General features: G+C 39.9%; 1 protein-coding gene and 1 pseudogene across 1 annotated transcript; both read left to right on the top strand.

The window, feature by feature from the left end:
* The first annotated feature begins 5361 nt into the window (after positions 1–5361).
* Positions 5362–6087, top strand: LOC148934858 (uncharacterized; annotated as a pseudogene).
* A 2355-nt stretch (positions 6088–8442) lies between these two features.
* On the top strand, positions 8443–14229 carry LOC105426895 (uncharacterized). The gene has a single exon (XM_089083116.1). The coding sequence runs from the start codon at positions 8461–8463 to the stop codon at positions 9139–9141; it is 681 nt and encodes a 226-aa protein (XP_088939242.1). The 5' UTR covers positions 8443–8460; the 3' UTR covers positions 9142–14229.
* Positions 14230–24030: the final 9801 nt, after the last annotated feature.

Raw genomic sequence — 24030 nt, 5'->3', positions numbered from 1 at the left:
ACACACACACACACAGGAAAATGTAAAAAATTAATATTTTTGCAAGATTAAAAAATTAATTCTTTAATATTGCAATAAATTAAATATTTAAATTATTTTGTATATGTAATAATTTAAATGTATTAATAATAATTTTTTACATTTCCCTCCTGACGGAAGAGACCACCTTCTCGCGATTTTTGTTGAGCAACTATATATACGTTTTGTTGTACCCCGGATGGGCTACAACGTTAATTTTTAGAGATAGTCGGGTCCGTTAAGCCTAAGGAGTTGGGACTCCGAGCAGGATCGAACGAATGGAAGGAAATCTTGAAATCACTAACACACTTTCTTTAGGATACTTGATTTATTTAACAACTGCACAATTTCTTGGATTGCTTATATTATTTCTTTCACACACGGTTAAACGTCGGCGGGCGCGTATCGCGTTACTCTGGCGGCCGTCGACCGAGTATGTCACCTGAGACGTTGATAGTACGGCTCGCGTGAACTTCGCTGTGCTCGTGTAATATCTTGCGCGATTATAGTAACGATTCCGAACGACACGTAATGTTTGATTGATTCCCGACTCTGACTATTCCGCCTTGTGTAGCCGGTTATATAGTTTGATTGATGCCTGGTCAGCATTCTGATCGTTTGCGTCGATCGGTTGCGTGATATTGATCAATCAATATCACGCCCGATTTGATCATCAAATTTAGGAATTTGTTGATCAGCTTTTTCGCAATGTTCTCGCGATGCATTTCTTCGGTCTTTCGAAAGACTGGTCGCGATTTCGGCGATCACACATTTGTGTAATCTTTCGAAAGACTTTTCGAGGTTCGTGCAACCTAATTTTGTTGCCATGCGGACTACTTTTATTATTGGTTGTAGGCCTGGCTACAACAGTTTCAATGGAAAATAAATTCAATAGGAATACAAAGAATATTATGAAATATTAACGATAATATTTTTAATAATTAATATTTAAATATCATTAAAAGTACTAATATTGATTTTTAATATGAGATATCTTGTAAATAAGAAGTGTATATATTGGCCAAGAATAGATTATATTTGCAAATTTTCCTTTTATATTTACATATAATAAGTATATATTGTAATAATTGTACACAATTATTAATGTGTAAAAGCTGATAAAAAAATAAATCCATAATCGCGCGTCGCATTAACTCGAAATCTGATATCATATTGATATAGCGAGTATAGCGACTTGAGAAAGAAAAGGACAGCAGACAGTTATCTCTGTCTTGCCCTCTCTACTGCTCGAAGCTGGCCGAAGCGCGGAGCAAACACGGACGAAAGTGTATGTTAATGTGTGTGTCAGCCTATTCCCTCCATGGCAGCAGCGTGGCTGCAATCGTGGGTTTGCTGGCATCACTGTCCCAACCTCGGCCCTTTTCCCTGAGTGCTCTACTAGTTCCTCGGAAAATCTATTTTATGCATTCGACCCCGAACCTATCATCGATTTCGAACCTCAATCCTCCGGTTATTCTCCGACAACAGAAAACTCCTGTTTCCTAATTTTGAAATAGATTTCCCTGAATTATTCGATCTCGCAACACCTCCAGAACAAATTCAAGTCTACTCTCCTCCTTAATTTTCCATCATATACATACATACACATATATATATCACCATACACATACACATACATACCATATATCGTCTAAATAATGTCATATTTTCATGTTTATTAATTTAAGTTCATTCGCAAATATATTTTGTATTGTATCATCGGGTAGGATCATCGCTTAATACACTTTTACACTCATATTCTCCTAGAAATTCTCGACAGCCGCCGAAATTATGATTGTAACACCTGCGATACATGCACGAACATACATGCACACTACTCGTCTACATCATTTCTCTTGCTTCTCAAAAACACGTACAACATTAACTATATTAAACGTTTAATTTAATTTTAATTTCTCTTTATTTCTCTTAAAACTCCTTGTCTCATTCCTCCCATCCACACGAGATCTATCTCTGGTAAGAAGAATTAAGTTTCTTGACCAGAAAACGACCGACCAACGCACGTCTATGGAATAGCGTCATAGCATTCTCGTATCTGTGACTTAGTGCCGAGACTTATCGCATAGTACGCTCGGACTCGAGGGATCACGTTTCCACATTTGGTCTTGGAGAGAGCAGCTGTTTGCGTCCTTCCGAGTCCATTTGTACTCCGTTCATATTTTTAATTCTTAATTCTCAATTCTCAATTAGCTTCGGGCTGGACGTAACAAAACTTGTTTTATTGGGGGCTCGTCCGAGATGAAAAGTGCGATCTTTGAAGGTGAGAATGACCACGAGATCTAATTCAAATAAGGGTGAGATAATTTCTACAAACTTGCTTTAGAAAACAAAGCAAAATCGAAATCCAAAACAAATGCACAAGATACACCATACACTCTACTCCAACAAGAACCTCAGATTCCGATCTTAAACACGTCACCTTTTCCTTAAACGAAACATTATAATTTCGGGAGATAAATTTGTGACTCTTTTTGGGTCGCCCTGGTCGCTCCATTCCACTGCTTCTGATGATATTACTTTGCAGGCAAATATATTTGATAATAAAATCAAGATAGCAAACGGTAATCAAGAAGATAAAATTGAAGATCTAAAAACTCATCTTAATCCTTTCGCTATTCTAAAATACGCGATCGAAGCCGTATCTTATTTTGACGGTATTCCAGTAAATTATTTTATCGAAAGTTGTGAAGAAGTTAAATCTATGTTCCCGGATGAAGCCGAATCACAATTTACTAAAATAATTAAAAGTAAAATTCGCGGTGAAGCGCATCGTACTATCGTTCAAGATCAAAATTTTAATAGCGTATCTCAATTAACAAAATATTTAAAACAAATTTATGGATCAATCAAAAATGTTTATCAATTTCAGGGAGAACTAGGTTGCATTTATCAAAAAAATTATGAGGATGTTATAACGTATGCTAATAGAGTAAAACTATTAGGAAAACAAATATTAGAAGCTTACAAACATTCGGGAAACTCTCTCTCAGATCAAAATATTAAAATATCTTTAGAAAGAGATATGTGCAAATGCTTCATTAGAGGTCTGAAAGCCGAAATTGAGCAAAGAATAACTCGGCACTTAAATGTGCAAGAGACTGTATCCAACGCGCTAAAAATAGAACGAGAACTTCGAGCGATAACAAACCTACGATAAGGAAGCGGCCTCCGATCAGGTCAGGCTAAACAAAGAGAGCAAGACATGAAATGTATCAGATATGCCGAAAGGAAGGTCATTCAGCTTTTAATTGCAGAAAATTAAATTTGATTTCTCAACAAGCCCGCAGTTTGGGAACTGAAACTCTAATATGTCAAATTTGCAAGAAACGCAGACATAGCGCCGATAAATGCAGATTTCGCGATCCTCAATCACGTCAACCGATAAATGTAATACGCGAAAATATTATCGTTTGCCAATTATGTTCCAAAACCGTCAATGCGAAAACATAGACAAATAATAATGTAAAATCTCAATTTAATAACCAAATCATTACTTGTCAATGGTGCGATAGATCGGGTCACACCGCAAAAAATTATTGGAAAAAACAGAACGAACAAAGATTTACGAACAATAAGTAGTGATACTAGGCCGGTTCTAACCCAGGAGCTCCGAGCGGGGTGTGGGTGTGCGGGATAACTCGGGGACGCGGAGGTAAAGGAGAGGGGGTAACTGGTAGGCACGGGGAAGGGGGAATGCTTTATCGATAATTCTTTGGAATGTACTTTTGAGGGAGAAGGGAGGAGGGGGAGTCTTTTTTTGTCTAGGAAGAGCTGCTAGAAAAGATATTTTTTGTAGAAATTGACGTAGGAAAAAAAAAGGAAAAAAAAAGTGCCGATATTCCGGCTGCTAGGTACCTAAACAAATTGCTATTTGGAAGATTTATAATGATGTCCCGATTTAGAAAAAATATTGACGACTGTACGTGTCACAGCATGTTAAGAGAAGCGCCAATAATCCGGCTGCTATAAACAAATGTACATGTTGCAACGAGTTAATTTCGAACAATCTCGAAAAATCCGTTATTTAATGAAAATAATGTACCTAAACAAATTCGAAAGATTTATAATGATGTCCCGATTTAGAAAAAATAGCATTGATAATTGTACGTGTCACAGCATGGTAAGAGAAGCGCCAATAATTCGGCTGCTAAACAAATGTACATGTTGTAATGAGTTAATTTCGAACAATCTCGAAAAATTCATTATTCAATAAAAATAAGTCGGTAAATGGACACTTCTTCTCTCTTAATTTTTTCCTAATAATAAATATTGAAACATGTTCGTTCCTGTTTGGTCAAGCCCAAGTTTTCACGTAAGAACTAAATAAATTTTGACAGTGACACCGAACGGAAACTATAAAACTGAATACGATTTTTTATCGATGTTACACTGATAAATAATATTCCATCATAAATACCAAGTTTTTTCTTTTTATGTTGAAAAAAAACTATTTCCGAATATTGATTGATATTATTCCAACTGTTACTTTCAAGTTATGCTGTCTTTAAAAAAAAGTCATCAAATCTTTTCTATCGAATCTTCTTATCGGAGAAAAAATTGAGGGTAAAAAAAAAAACGGGAAAACTTGGGCTGCTATAAAAATCCAAATTGTGACTCGGAAAACCTATGATCATGCTTCGAGTTTGACAAAGGGACAGCGAAATTACAAACGATATACAGTAGATCATTGGGTATGCGAGATCACAGTAGATTTTCGGAAGTCTCGAAGTGAATATCGACTGTGATACTGTGTGCGTGTGTAAGAAAAATAATTGACGATGAATAATGTGTTAAATATAGAAAATGTGTTTAATATAAACATGGAAAACCTCAGGAATATAGTGGACGAAGAGTTTGGAGATGAACTAGAAATGGAGATTAACAATATTGACAATATTAACATTGACATTGAAGACGAAGATGAACATGCGTTGTCTGACGACAGTGACTGCATAAATGATATGAGTGATGAACTTATGGATTATTCAGAAAAAATTGTTACGCGTTTGGAACTCCTTGTACTGAATAGTAATAGAAAACATTGCACAATACAATTTTATTATTCGACAGAAGGTGCTCTAATTATATGTGCCGAATGCATAGTTCGTCTGACGGACACTGACATTGAAATAATGTATGCCGTTAGGAAGCATGAGATAAATACTCTTGATGCGTTAAACAGTTTTTGTTCCAATTGCAGTCAGTCCGTATATATAACAATGTCATGTAACATGTGCCCAATTTGCACCGCGTAAAAAAAAGACGATATTGTAGACAAATCACGTGCAAGTGCAAGTGCTTCGTGGGACGTAGTATAAAAAAATGGAACATCTCGAGCGAGTGGAACGCGAGCTGCTAGAACAATGCAGCCAGGTCGCTACTTTGGTGGAGTGTTTCGCGTGGCTGCAACAATGCGACGAGTGTATCAAACAACTCGAAGAACTTAGTCGTGTTAAGCGTCCTCGACTCACTGTTGCAAATAGACAATCTGTGGTGGCGAGGATCGCATGACTCGCGGGTGCAAAGGTACAATTAGAAAGACGTTTCGTACACGTTGGTGGCGAGTGCGCGAGCACCAGTAGAGACAATGGATCTCTCGTTTGGCGCGAGATTGATACGGCGTTTGAAAGCCGTATATTGACTGGTGCGGTGATCAACGTGAACTATATCGAGCCGCGACGATTTTTGGAAGATTCCGGTGGTGTAGTGCTCGAACGAGTGCGAGACATTATAAAAACACACGATAATGTAAAAGTGAACACCGCGTTCAACGGCGAGTTTGTGACGGGCGATAAACGCGCCAATAAAAGTATAAACACTAAAAATAGTAAACTCTTTCGAGTGTCAAATATGGATGAATACGAGCAGCACGTCATCGAACCTACGTTGGCATCGCTCGAAGAATTTCAAGAACGCGACAGTGGATGGGCGCTATCACGTATATTAAATTTAACAATTAATGTTAATAAATATAATCCCATGCACGCGAGGTGTTACATCGAGTTACCGCGGGAAATTATGTTAAAAAGAGCAGTAATTAACGTGTAGTCAACGGACAATGCGTGTTTCGCATGGTCAGTGGTCGCGGCCTTGCATCCGGTCGAAAAGCATACAAATCGGGAATCATCGTATCCACATTATACGACGGTGTTAAATCTCCAAGACATTACCGACGTTTCCGATGACGTTGAATCAAATTAAAAAGTTCGAACATCTCAACGAAATCTCTATCAACGTCTACGGTATCAAGGAAAAGGAGATTCTCCCAATACATCTGACAACAAAGAAGATGGAGAAACATGCAAATTTGTTGTACATGCAGGATCCGCGCGACGATAATGGGCACTTCGCGTACATCAAAAACTTATCCCGTCTTGTGAGCTCGCAACTGAGTAAAAAAGAACATAAGAAATATTTTTGTGATCGATACGTATGCACATTTTTTAACAAAATATGTAAAATATTTTATAATTGTTAATTTAAATGCTAAAAATACTAAAAAATCATGTTTTCCGTTTGCAGATGTTTACATTATTTTAATTCATCCGAGAAATTGGAATCGCATACGATGGATTGCGAACGGATGAACGATTGCGCCATCCGACTACCGAATGAGGACAACAAGTGGCTTGACTTCAAGAACTACTGCAACAAAGAACGACTTCCATTCATCGTCTACGCAGATCTTAAGTGCATACTGCGAAAGATGGAGCCGCAAAGAGAAAACACGCACATCGAAAACATACATATCAACAGCAGCACAAGATATTTAGCGTAGGATATTATGTGCGATGCTCGTACGACAATGCGTTATCGGCGTATTAATTTCGTCACGGCGAAGACTGCGTTGCATGGTTCGTTCGACAACTCGAAAATTTGGCGCATCAAATAAAAATTTTGTTATCCGCGAATGTCCCTATGGAAACATTATCGAGAGATCAGTAGGAGACATACCGTAGCGCGACGCGTTGTCACATTTGTGAGAAATCATTTGCGTCGGACGACACGCGGGTACGTGATCATTGCCACCTTACAGGTCAGGTCACAGGTTACTGCGGACCCGCACATTCGAATTGCAATCTAAACTATAAAAAATCATATTGCATTCCTGTAGTCTTTCACAATTTATCCGGTTATGACGCACTTTGTTATCACAGAAATAGCTACGGCGTACGAAGGCAAAATTGACATCCTGCCGATAACAAAGGAAAAATACATTTCATTCACTAAACATGTCAAAGATAGATCAGATTCGCAAAATTGTGTACAATTACGATTCATCGATTCGTACAAATTTTTGAGTACCAGTCTCGATAAATTGACATCTTTTTTAAGTAGAGAGAAATTGAAAATTTTACATTCCGAATTTTCCACGTTATCGAACGAGGATTTTGATTTGTTGACGCGTAAAGGTGTCTTTTCTTATGAATACGTGGATCGCGCGGACAAGCTGCAGGACACGCGCCTACCATCGCGCGAATCATTTTATAGCTCGTTGACCGGTAACACAGTGTCGGAGAATGATTACGCGCACGCCGTGAACATCTGGCAGCGGTTCTCTATTGAAACCTTAGGCGAATATAGCGATCTATATTTGAAGACTGATGTTTTGTTATTGGCTGATGTTTTTGAAAATTTCCGTGAAAGTTGTATCAAAAGTTACAGTCTCGATCCCGCTCATTACTACACATTGCCAGGTTTCACGTGGGACGCCATGCTGAAACATACGCGTGTAAAATTTGAGTTGCTCATCGACATCGATATGGTTATGTTTATCGAGCGCGGTATACGCGGCGGCCTCAGTCAATGTTTCAACAGATACACGCAGACCAATAACAAGTACATGCGTTCGTACGACCTGTCGAAACCGTCATCGTATTTGATGTACTATGACGTGAACAATTTATACGGATGGGCGATGTGTCAACCGCTGCCCTATGCCAAATTTCGATGGATTGAAGACATCGCGAACTTTGACGCAAGCGCGATCGCTCCGGATTCGCCTACGGGTTATATTCTCGAGGTCGATCTCGAAATTCCGCATCATCTGCACGACCGACACATCGACTTACCTTTCTGTCCGACGCGCGATAAATCACCTGGCACGCGGCAGAATAAACTTCTCGCGACGCTATAGGACAAAAAGCGATATGTCATCCACTATCGTAACCTGCAGCAATGTACGCGCCACAGTCTTCGTATCGCAAAGATACACCGCGTACTACAATTCGCTCAATCCACCTAGCTCCACGATTACATCGAACTTAATACACAGCTTAGAATGTGCGCGAAAAACGATTTCGAAAAAAATTTATACAAATTAATGAACAACGCGGTATTCGGTAAAACGATGGAAAATCCCGGAATCACGTGGATGTAAAATTGATAACGAAATGGGACGGACGATACGGTGCGGAGGCAATGATCGCGAAACCAAATTTCCACAGCCGCAGCGTCTTTGCGGAAAATTTAATCGCCGTCGAACGGCGTAAACTCGAGATAAAATTCAACAAGCCGATTTATGTGGGTATGTGTATACTCGATATATCAAAAATCTGCTTGTACGAATTTCACCACGAATATATGTTACTGCTGTATCGCGACAAATGTAAAATCATGTACACCGACACAGACAGTCTTGTATATCACATTGAGTGCGATGATGTATACGAGACGATGAAACGCGATATCGCTAGATTTGATACGAGCAATTATCCGGCAGACAACGCATATGATATGTCTCTCGTGAATAAAAAAGTACCCGGCCTAATGAAGGACGAAAATAACGGTGCAATTATGACGGAATTTGTCGGACTCAGAGCGAAAATGTATGCGATGAGAGTGAATGGTAAAAAGGACACCAAAAAGGCGAAAGGTGTAAAAAGTAATGTCATAGCGCGAACAATAACGTTCGATGATTATACACGGTGTTTGAATAAAGAGATCGAAATGACTCGTCGCCAGTCATGTATAAGATCCAAGTTACACCAAGTATATACGGTATCCGAGTCAAAAATTGCTCTGAGTCTATACGATGACAAACGATACATCATACCGGATTCGACGGAAACGTTATGGGGACATTGGCGAATACCTTTGTAATATACATGTATTTTTTTATATATAGTTTTATACATATATATGTACATATGTACGTATTTCTTATAGTTTATATATACATATGTACATATGTACAGTATGTAATGTACGTACATATATATGTACGTATGCATATACATATGTACGTATGTATGTACATATGTACGTATGTATGTATTTATGTATGTATGTATATATGTACGTATGTATTTATGTACGTGTGTACGTATGTATATACATACTTGTAGTTTATGCACATATGTACGTATGCATATACATATGTATATTTCTTATAGTTTATATGTACTTGTAGTTTATATGTACATATGTACGTATTTCCCGTAGTTTTATACATTTTATATATTATCTTAAGTTCATCGTAGTTAGTCCATCTGTATAGTTTCTTTACGAAAATGTAATGGAAGAAAAAATAAGACTTATTGTATATATTTTTATATAAATATTTTTTTTATTTGTTTTTACAATAAAATGAATAAATTTAAAATTTTTTATATAAATATTTTTATATTTGTTTACAATAAATGAATTAAATCACATTATTTTTGTGTAATCAAGAATTGTGTGACCCATCAAATCCCAGCCACTTGACATAAACCTTATCTCCTTTCCTACGCAGTACTTTCTCCACGAGATACACGTCCGGATGAATCGCGCGATGCAACTCGTGCTCGTAGAACGCTCCAGCAACGAATTCTCCGCGATAGTCTTCGAGTAGATAGGTTACGGGATTAGTACGCTGCACTTTAACGATCTTAAACACCTCGGTGGCCCAATTTGGCGTGTAACCTTTTTCGAAAACTGTCTTGTACTTGCTCACGCGTACCGATTCGCCTACTTTGAATTTTGCTAGACCTGCAATTTTTATCGCGCTGTACACCGTGTCCAAGAGTTTTTTAGCGATCGCGGGAGTTACGTCAATGGATCGCATGCCAATAGTGCGATGTTTGCGCGCGTTGTAATCTAACACGAGACGTGGCAGCGCGTCGACCCACTTGTAAGTACCATTAAGTGTAAACATCTTCCACATCTCTTGTCGTTTTTAAGTGTGCGATTGAACCGTTCGACGATCGATGCCTTCAATATTGAACCGATTCGACGATCGATGCCTTCAATATTGAATGGAATAATGATTAACGCTATGCTTTTTTCAAGAGTTTCTGCACATCGGCGTTGTAAAACTCCTTCCCCATATCCGTTTGCAAATTTCTCGGGCATCTTCCGCTCTCTCGAATTATCTCAGCGATAGCGTTAGTCGTCTCGCTTCCGATCTTGCTCTTGAGCGGTACGGCCCAGGCATATTTGCTCAACGCATCGATAACAGTGAGTATGTAATGATGACCTCTGTTGAAATTCGAATATGGGCGCATCTCGACGATATCAGCTTGCCACAGATCGTCGTATCCTCGAATTATGACATGTCTTCGTGGAAAATTTCTTCTGGCTGTAGCGTGCAATTCCTCGACGAGTCGTCGCCTTACGGAGTTAATATTTTTTTCACGTCCATCGGATTTTGACGATCTCATGTTTCGACGATGTTTGATATTAATGCGTGTAAATAAGATATATTACAATTAAAGTTTTTTTTCCTCACTGACGTCAATCAACTGGCTCGTTTCGTCGACACGCGATTTAATTTATAATAATGCCGGCTTCGCGAAGTTCCTCGATGATCGACAGCATCTCGTTGTCGTGAACGTTGTGACCAGCTCGGTGCGAAGCGTCGAGTAATCGAAGTCGATCCACCAGTTCGTTGGGATCGTCCCAATGCACGTAATCGATCTTGTTATCATTTAACTTCATGATGGATGGTATATTATTCATGCCTGCATCCTTTTTACTGCTTCTTTTATATGTAAATACGAGCGGAGCGATGATATTAATGTACTTGTATCCCTTGTTGCCCATGATGGGATTATGGGCGCTGTGATCACGTCTATGAGCATTCGTTGTTAATAGTATACTTTTATACTTATCATTCGTTGTTAATAGTATACTTTATATATTTTTGTTTGTCATCTTCGATAAATATAGCTTCATCGGGAAGTCTCTTGAAGATCAATTCGTATAATCCTGGTGTACCATTGTATCTCACATTGTCTATGATTATGGAGTCATTTTTGTCAACGTCAAACTTTTTGTCACCGAGCATTGTATCACTTTTGTCGAAATAGATACCGTACACATTATCGATCGCTTTATCTATGTCGTCACCGAGAAGAAGGCCCACGTACTTTCGTCCCAATAGTCCTAGCTGACCATGAAGCGTCTCACGACTTCCATGCGTTTGCAGATTCTGTTTGATGGTTGTTTCGAGTGACGGGTCACTAACGTCTTTTGTTTCAAAAATATTTTCATTTCGCACGAATAGCGGTATTTTCAGTAGTTCTTTTGATGGTTCTATCGATGTAGAATCGAACGTGAATGAATCTGACGCGGTATTCAATTGTTTTGTACGCTTTTTAGATTGCGGCAGAATTTTGCTATTTTCTCGCGATCTTTGATGTTATTCATGTTGCCTAATTGACGTATCAACATCGACTAACCACATTATGGTACCGCGAACGTGTTAAATTCTTTTCTGTATCGCCCGTTGACAAACGGACTGTCTTTGTCTATCACTAGGAATCCATACTCGCGTCGCCAACAATCGCGGCAAAACGCCCAGAATTCATCATACGACATGTCAGTATTCACATGATCGTTGTAAACATGTTTCAAGTTGGTACCATTCTGTTTAAATAAAATCAGCAAGTTCGCATTGTCGCGTATCAGATGTTTAGATATCTTCGCATACGTCTGACAGAGATAGAAGCAGTCGACGTTCGAGTGGCGACCCATCGAGAAATACTCTCTCATCACATCTTGCTTACATGCAATGTCGTCGAAGACGAAGATCGAATTGGGACGTGCCTCGCTCGGTGGAATGACGTCACTGTTGTTGGAAAACGTAAAATAGCCGATTTCGTACATCGATGCCAACAAAGTTTCGAGATATCGATATTTTGGTTGTTGCAATGACTTCGAATACACGTACACATTCACACGTACACATTCGAAACGTACACCGTGCGGACTCTCGAGCAAACTTATGAGAACGTTGGTTTTACCGCAATTCGATGGACTGCAAATAATCGCGCGTATAGTACTCGGTAGTATTTCACTGTGCTTGCGCTTCGTCGCGATGTCTCCCATCATTTGCGCTTTCTCGTCGTAGTTCACGTGTATCGTCTGCGGGTGCCGCACAAATTTCATGTTCACACTGTGTTATCTAGGCTTTGATTGAACGCCTATTTATAGGCGCGCGAAACCGCGATTCGCTTAGTAGCAAAAATGTATCTCGCGCTATCGCATCTATTTGATATTTGGGATTTGCGCGCTAAACAGTTGCAATATTGTTGTAGCCAAGCCTACAACCAGTAATAAAAGTAGTCCGCATGGCAACAAAATTAGGTTGCACGAACCTCGAAAAGTCTTTCGAAAGATTACACAAATGTGTGATCGCCGAAATCGCGACCAGTCTTTCGAAAGACCGAAGAAATGCATCGCGAGAACATTGCGAAAAAGCTGATCAACAAATTCCTAAATTTGATGATCAAATCGAGCGTGATATTGATTGATCAATATCACGCAACCGATCGACGCAATCGATCAGAATGCTGACCGGGCATCGACCAGACTATATAACCGGCTATACAAGGCGGAATAGTCAGAGTCGGGAATCAATCAAACATTACGTGTCGTTCGGAATCGTTATTATAATTATCGCGCAAGATATTACACGAGCACAGCGAAGTTCACGCGAGCCGTACTATCAACGTCTCAGGTGACATACTCGGTCGACGGCCGCCAGAGTAACGCGATACGCGCCCGTCGACGATTAACCGTGTGTGAAAGAAATAATATAAGCAATCCAAGAAATTGTGCAGTTGTTAAATAAATCAAGTATCCTAAAGAAAGTGTGTTAGTGATTCCAAGATTTCCTTCCATTCGTTCGATCCTGCTCGGAGTCCCAACTCCTTAGGCTTAACGGACCCGACTATCTCTAAAAATTAACGTTGTAGCCCATCCGGGGTACAACATTTTGGTGGCAGCGGTGGGATAGTCAAAATCATCCCCAAGAACAACAACTTGAGAGGATCATCGTCAATCAAGCCAGCAGAATCAAACGGGTAAGCCCCGACGCATTGCATTGCGGGCAGAAGAAAAAAAAAAAAAAAAAAAAAAAAAAAATTTTTTTTCCTTCTTGAAGAAATAAGACCTGCAGTAATAGACAGGCAGAAGAAATCAAACTCGCAAGAAGCAGAAAAAATAAGACCTGCAGTAATAGACAGGCAGAAGAATCAAACTCTCAATAAGCAGAAAAAATAAGACCTGCAGTAATAGATAGGCAGAAGAATCAAACTCTCAATAAGCAGAAAAAATAAGACCTGCAGTAATAGACAGGCAGAAGAATCAAAATAAGCAGAAAATACAAGACCTGCAGCAATAGACAGGCAGAAGAATCAAATTCTCAATAAGCAGAAAATACAAGACCTGTAGAAAACACGCAGACGGAAAAGGCCCCGTCAAAAAATAAGCCGCCCACGAAATTGTGTCAAGTGTACAGTGCAATATTAGTAGAGTGCCGACCTACGACAACGAGTGTCCAGTGGCAGCGGAGCAACGACCAGAGAGTCCACGAGCACCGAGAGCCAGCCAGCGCTGACCGTGTACAACGATACCAGGCAGCAAGGACGCTTCACCGACACGCACTACTACACGCAGCCAATTGACGCACCAGCACAAGCAGCAAACATGCGAGCGTATGCGATTTATCTACTAATGTAAGTCAAAGAAATTATATTTTGAAAAAGGCGAATGTCCGCAGCGAAGGACAACGTAGCAAATGCGACTTGGCCAAAATCTCGGTCAATAAATAATTCTGTAAACTTCCCGCATACTATCTCCGCGTTAAATACCGCGAAAAACGCATTAAAAGAAATACGCGATAACGTGCGCCGCGTACTACAATACGATAGTGACGAAGACGTCCACGTAATAACAGAACGCGAATTTCCATACGACGAAAAAGATTACAGCTTGCTCGAACCGAACGACACCGACTCTCACATTAACACACACGTACAAGCGCGAAAAAACATACATACAAACCTACGAGACGGAAGCTTATTCAATTCTTTTAATATATATCAATCGCTAATAAACGAAATGGCTCACTCACCTGTCGAACAACAGAATGAAATCGACAACGAAATTTTACAATTACGACATTCGGTCGAGAGACATGGACCGCAAGAAAGTCGAACGAACCGCCGCGTCACAATCGACGCACCGCCCGATAACAGTCTCATTCGAGAATTAATGGACGAAATACGCGATCTCCGTGTGCAAATCAACGAATTAAGACAACAAACACAATTGCCTATGGGCGAACGAATGAGAATATCTCAGGATTTTCTACCACACCCGTTAGATCTAACTTACGGACGTTCGTATCAAGACATACGAAACCAGCCGGGAAATGCACTGGCATTCCTCACACTGAAAGACGCGCGTAACATGATCCCAGAGATCGACGGCACGTCACGAGGACGCGTGTACGAATTTCTAAACGCAAGTACGTACGCGATAAAAAATATACATCCCGCGGATGAACATTCTCTATTAGAAGCCATTCTTTGCACTAAATTCAAAGGCAAGGCCATGATGGATTTCCGTACGCGAGATATAATAAACTTTGAACAATTGAAACGAGAATTAGAAAGAGAATATTTGAGCAAACGAAGCACCGCACATTTGCAACTCGAATTCAACTCGCTCAAACAAAAAGCAAACGAGAATGCACAAGAATTCGGCAGACGAACCGAAAATATAGCCATGGAATTATACGAATCCATGGAAGAAGGAAAAAATCATACGGTCGAACAGCAACGCGCGATCTTAGAAAATATAAAAGAGCAGGCGCTCCACAATTACCAGAATGGTTTACACGAAGAAATTAAATTAATTGTACGATCGCAGCGATATCAAACAATACAGGAAGCAATCGCAGGAGCAACCGCGGAAGAAAAAACGCGAGGACCTAGCATGCGAACGCTAACCTATCGAAACCGGCCAGTATTTAAAACGCATACACCTAGTCCGCGTTGTGAAAAATGCGGAAAAATCGGTCATTACGGATACGATTGTAGGACTAGCCGTTTTTCAAATAGATATACTCTGCCTAAGCCAGAAAGGCAACCACGAATAAATACAGTTGAGAAACAGTGTAGCTATTGCAAAAAGATAGGACATTTACGGCACGAATGTTGGACATTAAATGGAAAACCGGAAAACAGTAAAAATTCCGGAAAAATTTTTTCGAATTCGCGAAGAGAAAATCCCGCGAAGAATTTTAAAAATAAAAAGAGCGAAACCGGCGAAGATAAATCGACCGTCCCGCGTCCCGCGTCAGAGTATCGCGTGGCACACGTCAAGGGAACACCGCTCGTTAACACTGGATTAAATGCGATCACATTACCGATTGCAGAAGCCAAAGGAAGAAAAATAAATTTCTTGTTTGATACAGGAGCATCAGCAACAATAATAAAATTGAAACATGTTTTAGACCACGTCCTAATCTATGAAGAAAAAACTAAGCTAACAGGCATAACAGGACATGAAATAATAACATTGGGCAAAACACATATTACGGTGCAACTGTCGCGAGAAAAGATACGACACCCCGTATACATAGTGCGAGATAATGCGCCAATGGAATATGATGCAATCCTAGGAGCAGATTTTATTTGGAAATACATGACTGCGTTCAATCCAAGAATAAATTTAGTACAATTTCAAAATACGAAATTCAGACTGTACCCATACAGGCGCGTAACCTTAGGGCCGCGCAGCGAAACAATCGTACAAGTCACAACTAACCAAAATATAATAGGATTGACAAAACCAGAGGAAATGATACCTGGAATTTTTATCGGATGTTGCCTAGTCGAACCACGAAATTATACGTGCCCAATAAGTATAATAAATATTACAGAAGAAGAAAAAATTGTGCAAGTACCACAAGTAATAATAGAAGAAATAAATACACAAGAAAAAATAATACAAGAATCTGTAAACGCAATACAGACAAAAAATAAAGAGACAAAATCAATAGCTCGAGAAGAGCAAATAAACAATTCCTTGCGCACAGAACATTTAAATGAAGAAGAACGAAAATCTATATTAAAATTATGTCACGAATACAATGACGTGTTCCACCTAGAAGGGGATACATTATCATGCACAACAAAGATTAAGCATGAAATAGCAGTACAAACAGATTCGTCACCAGTAAACGTACGACCTTATCGTTTACCGGAAAAACACAAAGACGAAGTAAATAAACAGATTCAAGAAATGTTGAAACAAGAAATTATCAGACCGAGCGTCAGCCAATGGAACGCACCACTATTAGTCGTGCCCAAAAAGACAGATGCGTCAGGAAAAACAAAATTACGAATTGTAATAGACTTCAGAAAATTAAACGATCTCACAATCGGAGATTCATTTCCGTTGCCCAATATAACGGATATACTTGATCAGCTGGGCAACGCAAAATACTTCACGACATTGGATCTCGCATCAGGTTACCACCAGATATCAATGACGGAGCGAGATAAAAATAAAACAGCATTCTCTACACCACACGGTCATTATGAATTTAATAGAATGCCATTTGGTCTGAAAAACGCACCTGCAACCTTCCAACGATTAATGAATTCAATTTTAACAGGGTTGCAAGGAATTAAATGTCTAGTGTATCTGGACGATATTGTAATATACGGTCCTAGCTTAATAGAGCATAACAAAAGATTAAAATTAGTTCTCCAAAGACTAAGAGAGAACAATCTAAAGCTCCAACCGGACAAGTGCGAATTTTTAAGAAAAGAAGTGATTTATTTAGGACACATAATTACGGAAAATGGAATTTCGCCAGATCCATCAAAACTGCACGCCGTAAAAAATTTTCCTATGCCCAAAAAAGTAAAAGATGTGCAATCATTTATCGGATTAGCCGGATATTACCGAAAATTTATCGAAGATTTCTCACGAATAGCAAAACCTCTAACAAAACTCACAAAAAAGGGAGAGAAATTCGAATGGACCGAAAAACAGCAAAACGCATTTGATACGTTAAAAAATAAATTAACGACGGCACCGATATTAAAATATCCAGACTTTACGAGAGAATTCCTCCTAACAACGGATGCATCGGATTATGCAATAGGAGCCGTCTTATCGCAAGGCGAGGTAGGTCAAGACCAACCCGTCGCGTACGCCAGCCGTGTACTATCGCGAGCAGAACAGAATTATAATACGACTGAAAAGGAATTACTCGCAATAGTATGGGCAGTAAAACATTTCAGACCTTATTTATACGGGACAAAATTTAAAATAATTACCGATCATAAACCGTTAATATGGTTATTTAACGTAACAGATCCCGGATCACGTTTAGTCAGATGGAGATTAAAATTGGAAGAATTCGATTATGAAATAATACATAAAACTGGGAAAGCAAATGCTAACGCCGACGCATTGAGCCGTAACGTAGCAACAATAACAGAAGGGCAGCAAACTGACGACGTCGCGTCAGAAAAACAATATAAAGAAGAAGAAAAGAAACAAATATTATATGAATATCACAACGCACCTATAGGAGGACACCAGGGCGTTGAACGAACAATAAATAGAATACGATTACACCACAACTGGCCAGGATTAAAAAGAGACGTTGAGCAATACATCTCAAAATGCGAATATTGCCAGAAAAATAAATTGCAACGACGCGCTAAAGCACCATTAATGATAACAGATACGCCAACAAAACCATTTGAGAAATGCGCGTTAGATATTGTAGGACCTTTGCCTATAACAACGATGGAAAACAAATATGTATTGACATTCCAGGACAGTTTAACAAAATTCAGTAAAGGAATACCAATACAAAATCAAGAGGCGACAACAGTAGCGAAAGAATTTGTCACAAAAATTATATTAGAATATGGAATTCCAGATAAAATATTGACCGACCAAGGAACAAATTTTACAAGCGAATTATTTAAGAATACGTGCAAATTACTAAAAATACACAAATTACAAACGACGGCCTATCATCCAGAAACAAACGGAGCACTCGAAAGATCACATCGGACATTAACCGAATATTTAAGACATTATATTAATAATGATCAGACAGACTGGGACGAATGGATACCGTATGCGATGTTCGCATACAATACGACACCGCACACCGCTACGGGATTCACGCCGTTCGAACTGGTATACGGGCACCAGGCACCACTACCTACGGCCCTAACTAGCTCACCGAAATCATCGTATACATACGATGACTATGCGCAAGAACTCCGTGAAAGAATAAGAGCCGCGAATCAAATAGCGAAGGAAAATATAAAAGAAGAAAAACAAAAAGCGAAGGAAACATACGACAGGAAAACAAAAATACGCACGTTCGAAATAGGAGATAAAGTCCTACTACACGACGAAACAGTTCGGCGAGGGAGATCAAAAAAGCTAGACGCGTTATGGATCGGACCCTACACAATTCTAGAAAAACTAAGCGAATTAAACTATAAAATAAAAATGGGCCGCCGAACGATAAACGTACACGCGAACCGAATTAAACCGTTCGTGGAAAATTAAAAAAGAAATAAAAAGAAAAAGCACACAATAAAATATAGAATAATATAAGAGAAACAAGAAAATAAAAATAAAAACATTGAGACTTACTGAAGAAGAATCTCAGCAGGAAAATAATCCAACACCCACAGGTCCGGAAAATAATCCATAGTTACAAAAACACTACTACACTAAACACTACAGTACTACACTACAGTACTACACTAAAATAACTACACTACAAACTAAAGTATGGTAGTGCGAGGCATGCACCACATCAGGCCCCAGGACAGCGGTCCCTCGCCTGCACGGGATCGTCCGGGCCCTCCACCTCCTCGCCCTCCACCTCCTCGTCCTGAGCAGCTATTTCGACAGGATCGTCCGGGTCCTCCACCTCCTCGCCCTCCACCACCACATCGGCAAGTACGGCGTCGGGCATTGAAATAAGAAGCTCATATAGCTCCACGGACCAGGGCAGTTCGAAAATCCTGCCGGGAGCCTCATTGGTGACGAACCATATACATTCACAAACATGCAACACACCATTACAATAAAAGCGGTTGACGATCATCAACCACTCACGCACACGTCGGAAATGGGCCTGAGCGTCAGGCTGGCCCATAAACCCGTCAACGTCATCATCGTCAATTTCAACATCGAAGCCCTCGTCATCAGACGAGGCTTCCACCGCGGCATCGTCATCGAAAATTGGCGGAGCACGATTAAAATTCGCGTTGTGACCCATGATGTCACAAGGAAAGCACTTCGACAACTGACGAAATGCAGCCAGAGAGCTCATCGCAAAAATGAAATATTAGAAGGATCACACCGATATAATAAATAAGACACCAAGAGAAACGATATACGTCGTAAAAAAGCAAGCTAAACAGATTCACAGGAGAATCGTTTAACTAAGATAACAAATTCAGAATAAAGTAATATTACACCTGGGAACAGGGTAAAAAAGAAAAAAAAAAAAAAACGCCGAATTCGAGCATCAAAAAATTTTTTCATGAGAAATAAGAATTTTTATTTTTGCAGAATAAAGATATGGATAACCAACGGAGAAGAAGAGAAAAAACTACCATTCGAAATAGAAAACTTCGAGCATCACCCCGGAATATACTTCGAGGAAATAGGAAAACTAAACATAATCGAGTCATTCTGGAAGATAATAATAAAAATAGATATTTCGCCAATTGAAAAGCGAACAGAACAAATAGAAGAATACATTCAAAAAACGCAAAATATATGCACAATGTTACACCTCACAAACAAGGGGTCATGTCAAAACTGCAAAACTGACCCACGAAAAATTAAAACAATGCAAGCAAATAAATACAAATTACTTGTGCGAACAAATCTTTCCAATAAGAAATGTAAAAACCGACCCACTATGCGAAATAGATATATATACAGAAAATGACAACTGTTATAATAATTGTAAAATTAAGTATGTAACAATAAAAAATAGCATATGGATAGCCTTAAGCAATTCATATTCTTGGCTATATTCCACACCAGCGAAACAAACTATTACAATTTCATGCAAAAATAGTAAAGAAACGCGTACAACCATTACAAATACAGGAAAAATAACAGTTGTCAGACAATTGCAAAATAGTCACAGCAGACGCGACAATAAAATCTACAAGCACCAATAAAGGAAAAGAAATAAAAACATATCTACCGAAATATAATATTACGCTACTAAGCGAAACGTTCAAGACAAATAAGACAGAGAAATTAAAATTAAAAGTTATACAAGACGCAACAGACCTGACAGAATTAACAAAGAAATTAAATGACATGAAAAACGAAATAAACAATAACGAGACACCCTTTTTTCAACAAAAACACTTTGTATATCCTGTATCAATTAGCAGCTCATTAATAATAGTCATCGTTATCGCAACAATAATAATTGTATTAAGGAAGAAAAAACAAAACGAAACAATAACGCACGCAATGTAAATCGCGCCGTTAGAATAAGCGAAAGTATTCGATTCTAAGCAAACGATTATACCAAAAAATGTATCGGGAAAAAACAAAAATTATGTAAGAAGCGAAAACCTCGTACCTCCGTTTTCTTTTAATAACAGGGGGGGGATGTTGTAGCCAAGCCTACAACCAGTAATAAAAGTAGTCCGCATGGCAACAAAATTAGGTTGCACGAACCTCGAAAAGTCTTTCGAAAGATTACACAAATGTGTGATCGCCGAAATCGCGACCAGTCTTTCGAAAGACCGAAGAAATGCATCGCGAGAACATTGCGAAAAAGCTGATCAACAAATTCCTAAATTTGATGATCAAATCGAGCGTGATATTGATTGATCAATATCACGCAACCGATCGACGCAATCGATCAGAATGCTGACCGGGCATCGACCAGACTATATAACCGGCTATACAAGGCGGAATAGTCAGAGTCGGGAATCAATCAAACATTACGTGTCGTTCGGAATCGTTATTATAATTATCGCGCAAGATATTACACGAGCACAGCGAAGTTCACGCGAGCCGTACTATCAACGTCTCAGGTGACATACTCGGTCGACGGCCGCCAGAGTAACGCGATACGCGCCCGTCGACGATTAACCGTGTGTGAAAGAAATAATATAAGCAATCCAAGAAATTGTGCAGTTGTTAAATAAATCAAGTATCCTAAAGAAAGTGTGTTAGTGATTCCAAGATTTCCTTCCATTCGTTCGATCTTGCTCGGAGTCCCAACTCCTTAGGCTTAACGGACCCGACTATCTCTAAAAATTAACGTTGTAGCCCATCCGGGGTACAACAATATATACCGAAGATCATATTGTTACGCATATGTGGCGACTATACCACGTGTAAGACAAATTTCCGGAGCATATAAAGGCGGATTTGGAGGTTCAAATCTATCGTCGCTGCGTTGAGCATTATAATCAATCGTGGCAACGCATATAGACGGCCTCGCACCGAAGATAAAGGATTGTAACATATGTCAGCAGCAACGAACAAAGGCTGCGTTGGAGGACTGCTCAATCGAGCGATAAATGCGCTTCCTTTCGAGTTACATATTCCCGGCTATCAGTTTTGCGGTCCGGGTACTCGGCTAAAAAAGCGATTAGCCAGAAGTGAAACGAGTATAAATCCACTAGACGCGGCGTGCCATGAACACGACATTGCGTATTCTCGGAGCAACGTGTCACGTCTGTCGCGTCAGAATAAATGAATTAATTAACAATTTTGCTTCCTATTGTAAAGGTATTACCCCTTTTCAATTTTACAATGATAAATCTTTATAACATGAAGCAAAGAACCGACGTGGAACGTCCCTGGGCTACCGCGAGCCTCACCATGGCGATCCTCTAGCCTCCCACGCGAGCGCCGCACCCCCACCACTAGCGCCTCCCACATCGAGCGCGCACCCCACCATAGCGTCGCCGTAGTTTCGAGCCGCCGAATCGAAGCACTTCAGTGCACGGCCGACTGTAGGCAGTTTATCTCGCGAATCCGACTGGAGAGGACCTCCAGTCCGTGAACTCCCTCTTCTAATTCGATTCCAATTTTAGTATTAAGAAAGTTCGATTCCAATTCTAGTATTAAGAAGTAACTCGAATCCAATCTCAAATCAATTCCAATTCTATCGTAGTGCTAGTGAATCTAACGTCATCCAGTTTAATTTCGAGCTCTTATAAATCTAATTTTAAACGTGTTTTACAATTTAATCAATCTTTGTATCAATTAATTTTGTATTTGAATATCTTACAATATATAAGTGAAAAGTGATTGGTGTGTGTCAAACAATTAATAAATCTCAATCCTTCCACCCATCCTAGCGAAACGTACAATCGACAGAGTTCGCGAGGTAGAGTGACCGCGCGTAATTTAATCAAATAATAAGCGACCCGGGAAGCCGTGCTTGCTCTCTTGGCTAGCAAGTTGTGCGTGCACCCGCACTACTCCCCAAGAGAGGTATCGCTTCTCACGCATTTTAATTCACCAAATTATAAGATATCTGACAAACCTGTCCCGCCTCTTGGCTAGCAAGTTGTGCGTCCACCCGCACTACTCCCCACAGAGGGCTACAGGTTCTCATCGCGATAGAAAGCTTAATCTTTTATTCGTAATTTGTAAGGGAAGCAACATTTCCCTTCATGGTCACTCTCGATGCCGAATAAACACAAAAACCGCGCCGGATGTCAACGTGCGATTCGTCAAACTCTATATGAAATTAAATCCGCGCTCACCGGTGATTTGAGTGAATTGCTCGGATGCGAAGAAATCTACCAACCAGAATACGAAGGACATTTCAAGAATAGCCTGTGGACTCCAAGTCCCCCGAATCCAGCAACGTTGCCTTCAGACGCCCCGCATCCTAGTATGCATCCCAAAACCCGCCAGGCCGGCAACGAGAATTAAAAGCCCGAATCCAGGAACCGGGCCAACGAAAGGTAGGTGAATTCCAATTTCTATTTGTGAATTGCGTTATGTGCAGAGGACAATCGGAAGGCTCACGTCAAAGGAAAACACATTCAGCCGCCGTTTTAATCATCAAATAAGTATCTCTCGGTGTGTAGTCGAATTCGGGTGGTCTTGTCGGCATAGCTACCGATACAAATTCCGCCAACCTCATATGCCTAAAGTGCAAATCCCGGTATAATCTCAATTGTGAGATTCCACTACAATTCATAGCTATCTTAAGGCATTACATTAATGTTGGGACTACTTGGAAAGAAAGGCTCTGCAATTTTTGCGGTACTGAATTAGCTCTCTGGCGTGAGGTAACCGATTGCGATCCCTGCTCCGAAGCATTTGTGGCATTCTTAAAATATTTACGCGAAGAAAATACTTCTTTTTACGCACTGCCAAATCCTATCGTTATTGACGTAGATGCAGAGATAGGACTGCATGATATTATTTTCTCTAGGAGACTATCGACCTTTTTACATGGTCTACACACTCGCAATTTATATCAATAATCCAGTCAAATTCAGCTGTAAAAACCAACACGCAGTCCAGTGCGAGCAGACTCGCCTCACGCGTAGCACGTCTCGCCTGCGACGTAACAAACGATCTCACCGATAGACACGCGGCGGATAAGACTCGCCCGATAAAGCCCTAGGATGCGTCATTGCGAGAGATTCGAATTTGGGCGAAAAAGCTGCCGCTACAGCTGTTTGGGTAGCGATGAAAGCCAAGACCAAGATC

The sequence above is a fragment of the Pogonomyrmex barbatus genome, unplaced genomic scaffold (genome assembly GCF_055798465.1).
Source record: "Pogonomyrmex barbatus isolate J1 unplaced genomic scaffold, ASM5579846v1 scaffold7, whole genome shotgun sequence".
In the NCBI taxonomy this organism is placed as follows: Eukaryota; Metazoa; Arthropoda; class Insecta; order Hymenoptera; family Formicidae; genus Pogonomyrmex; species Pogonomyrmex barbatus.
Note: the sequence above shows the minus strand (reverse complement) of the source record. Positions and strands in the feature narration are given on the sequence as shown.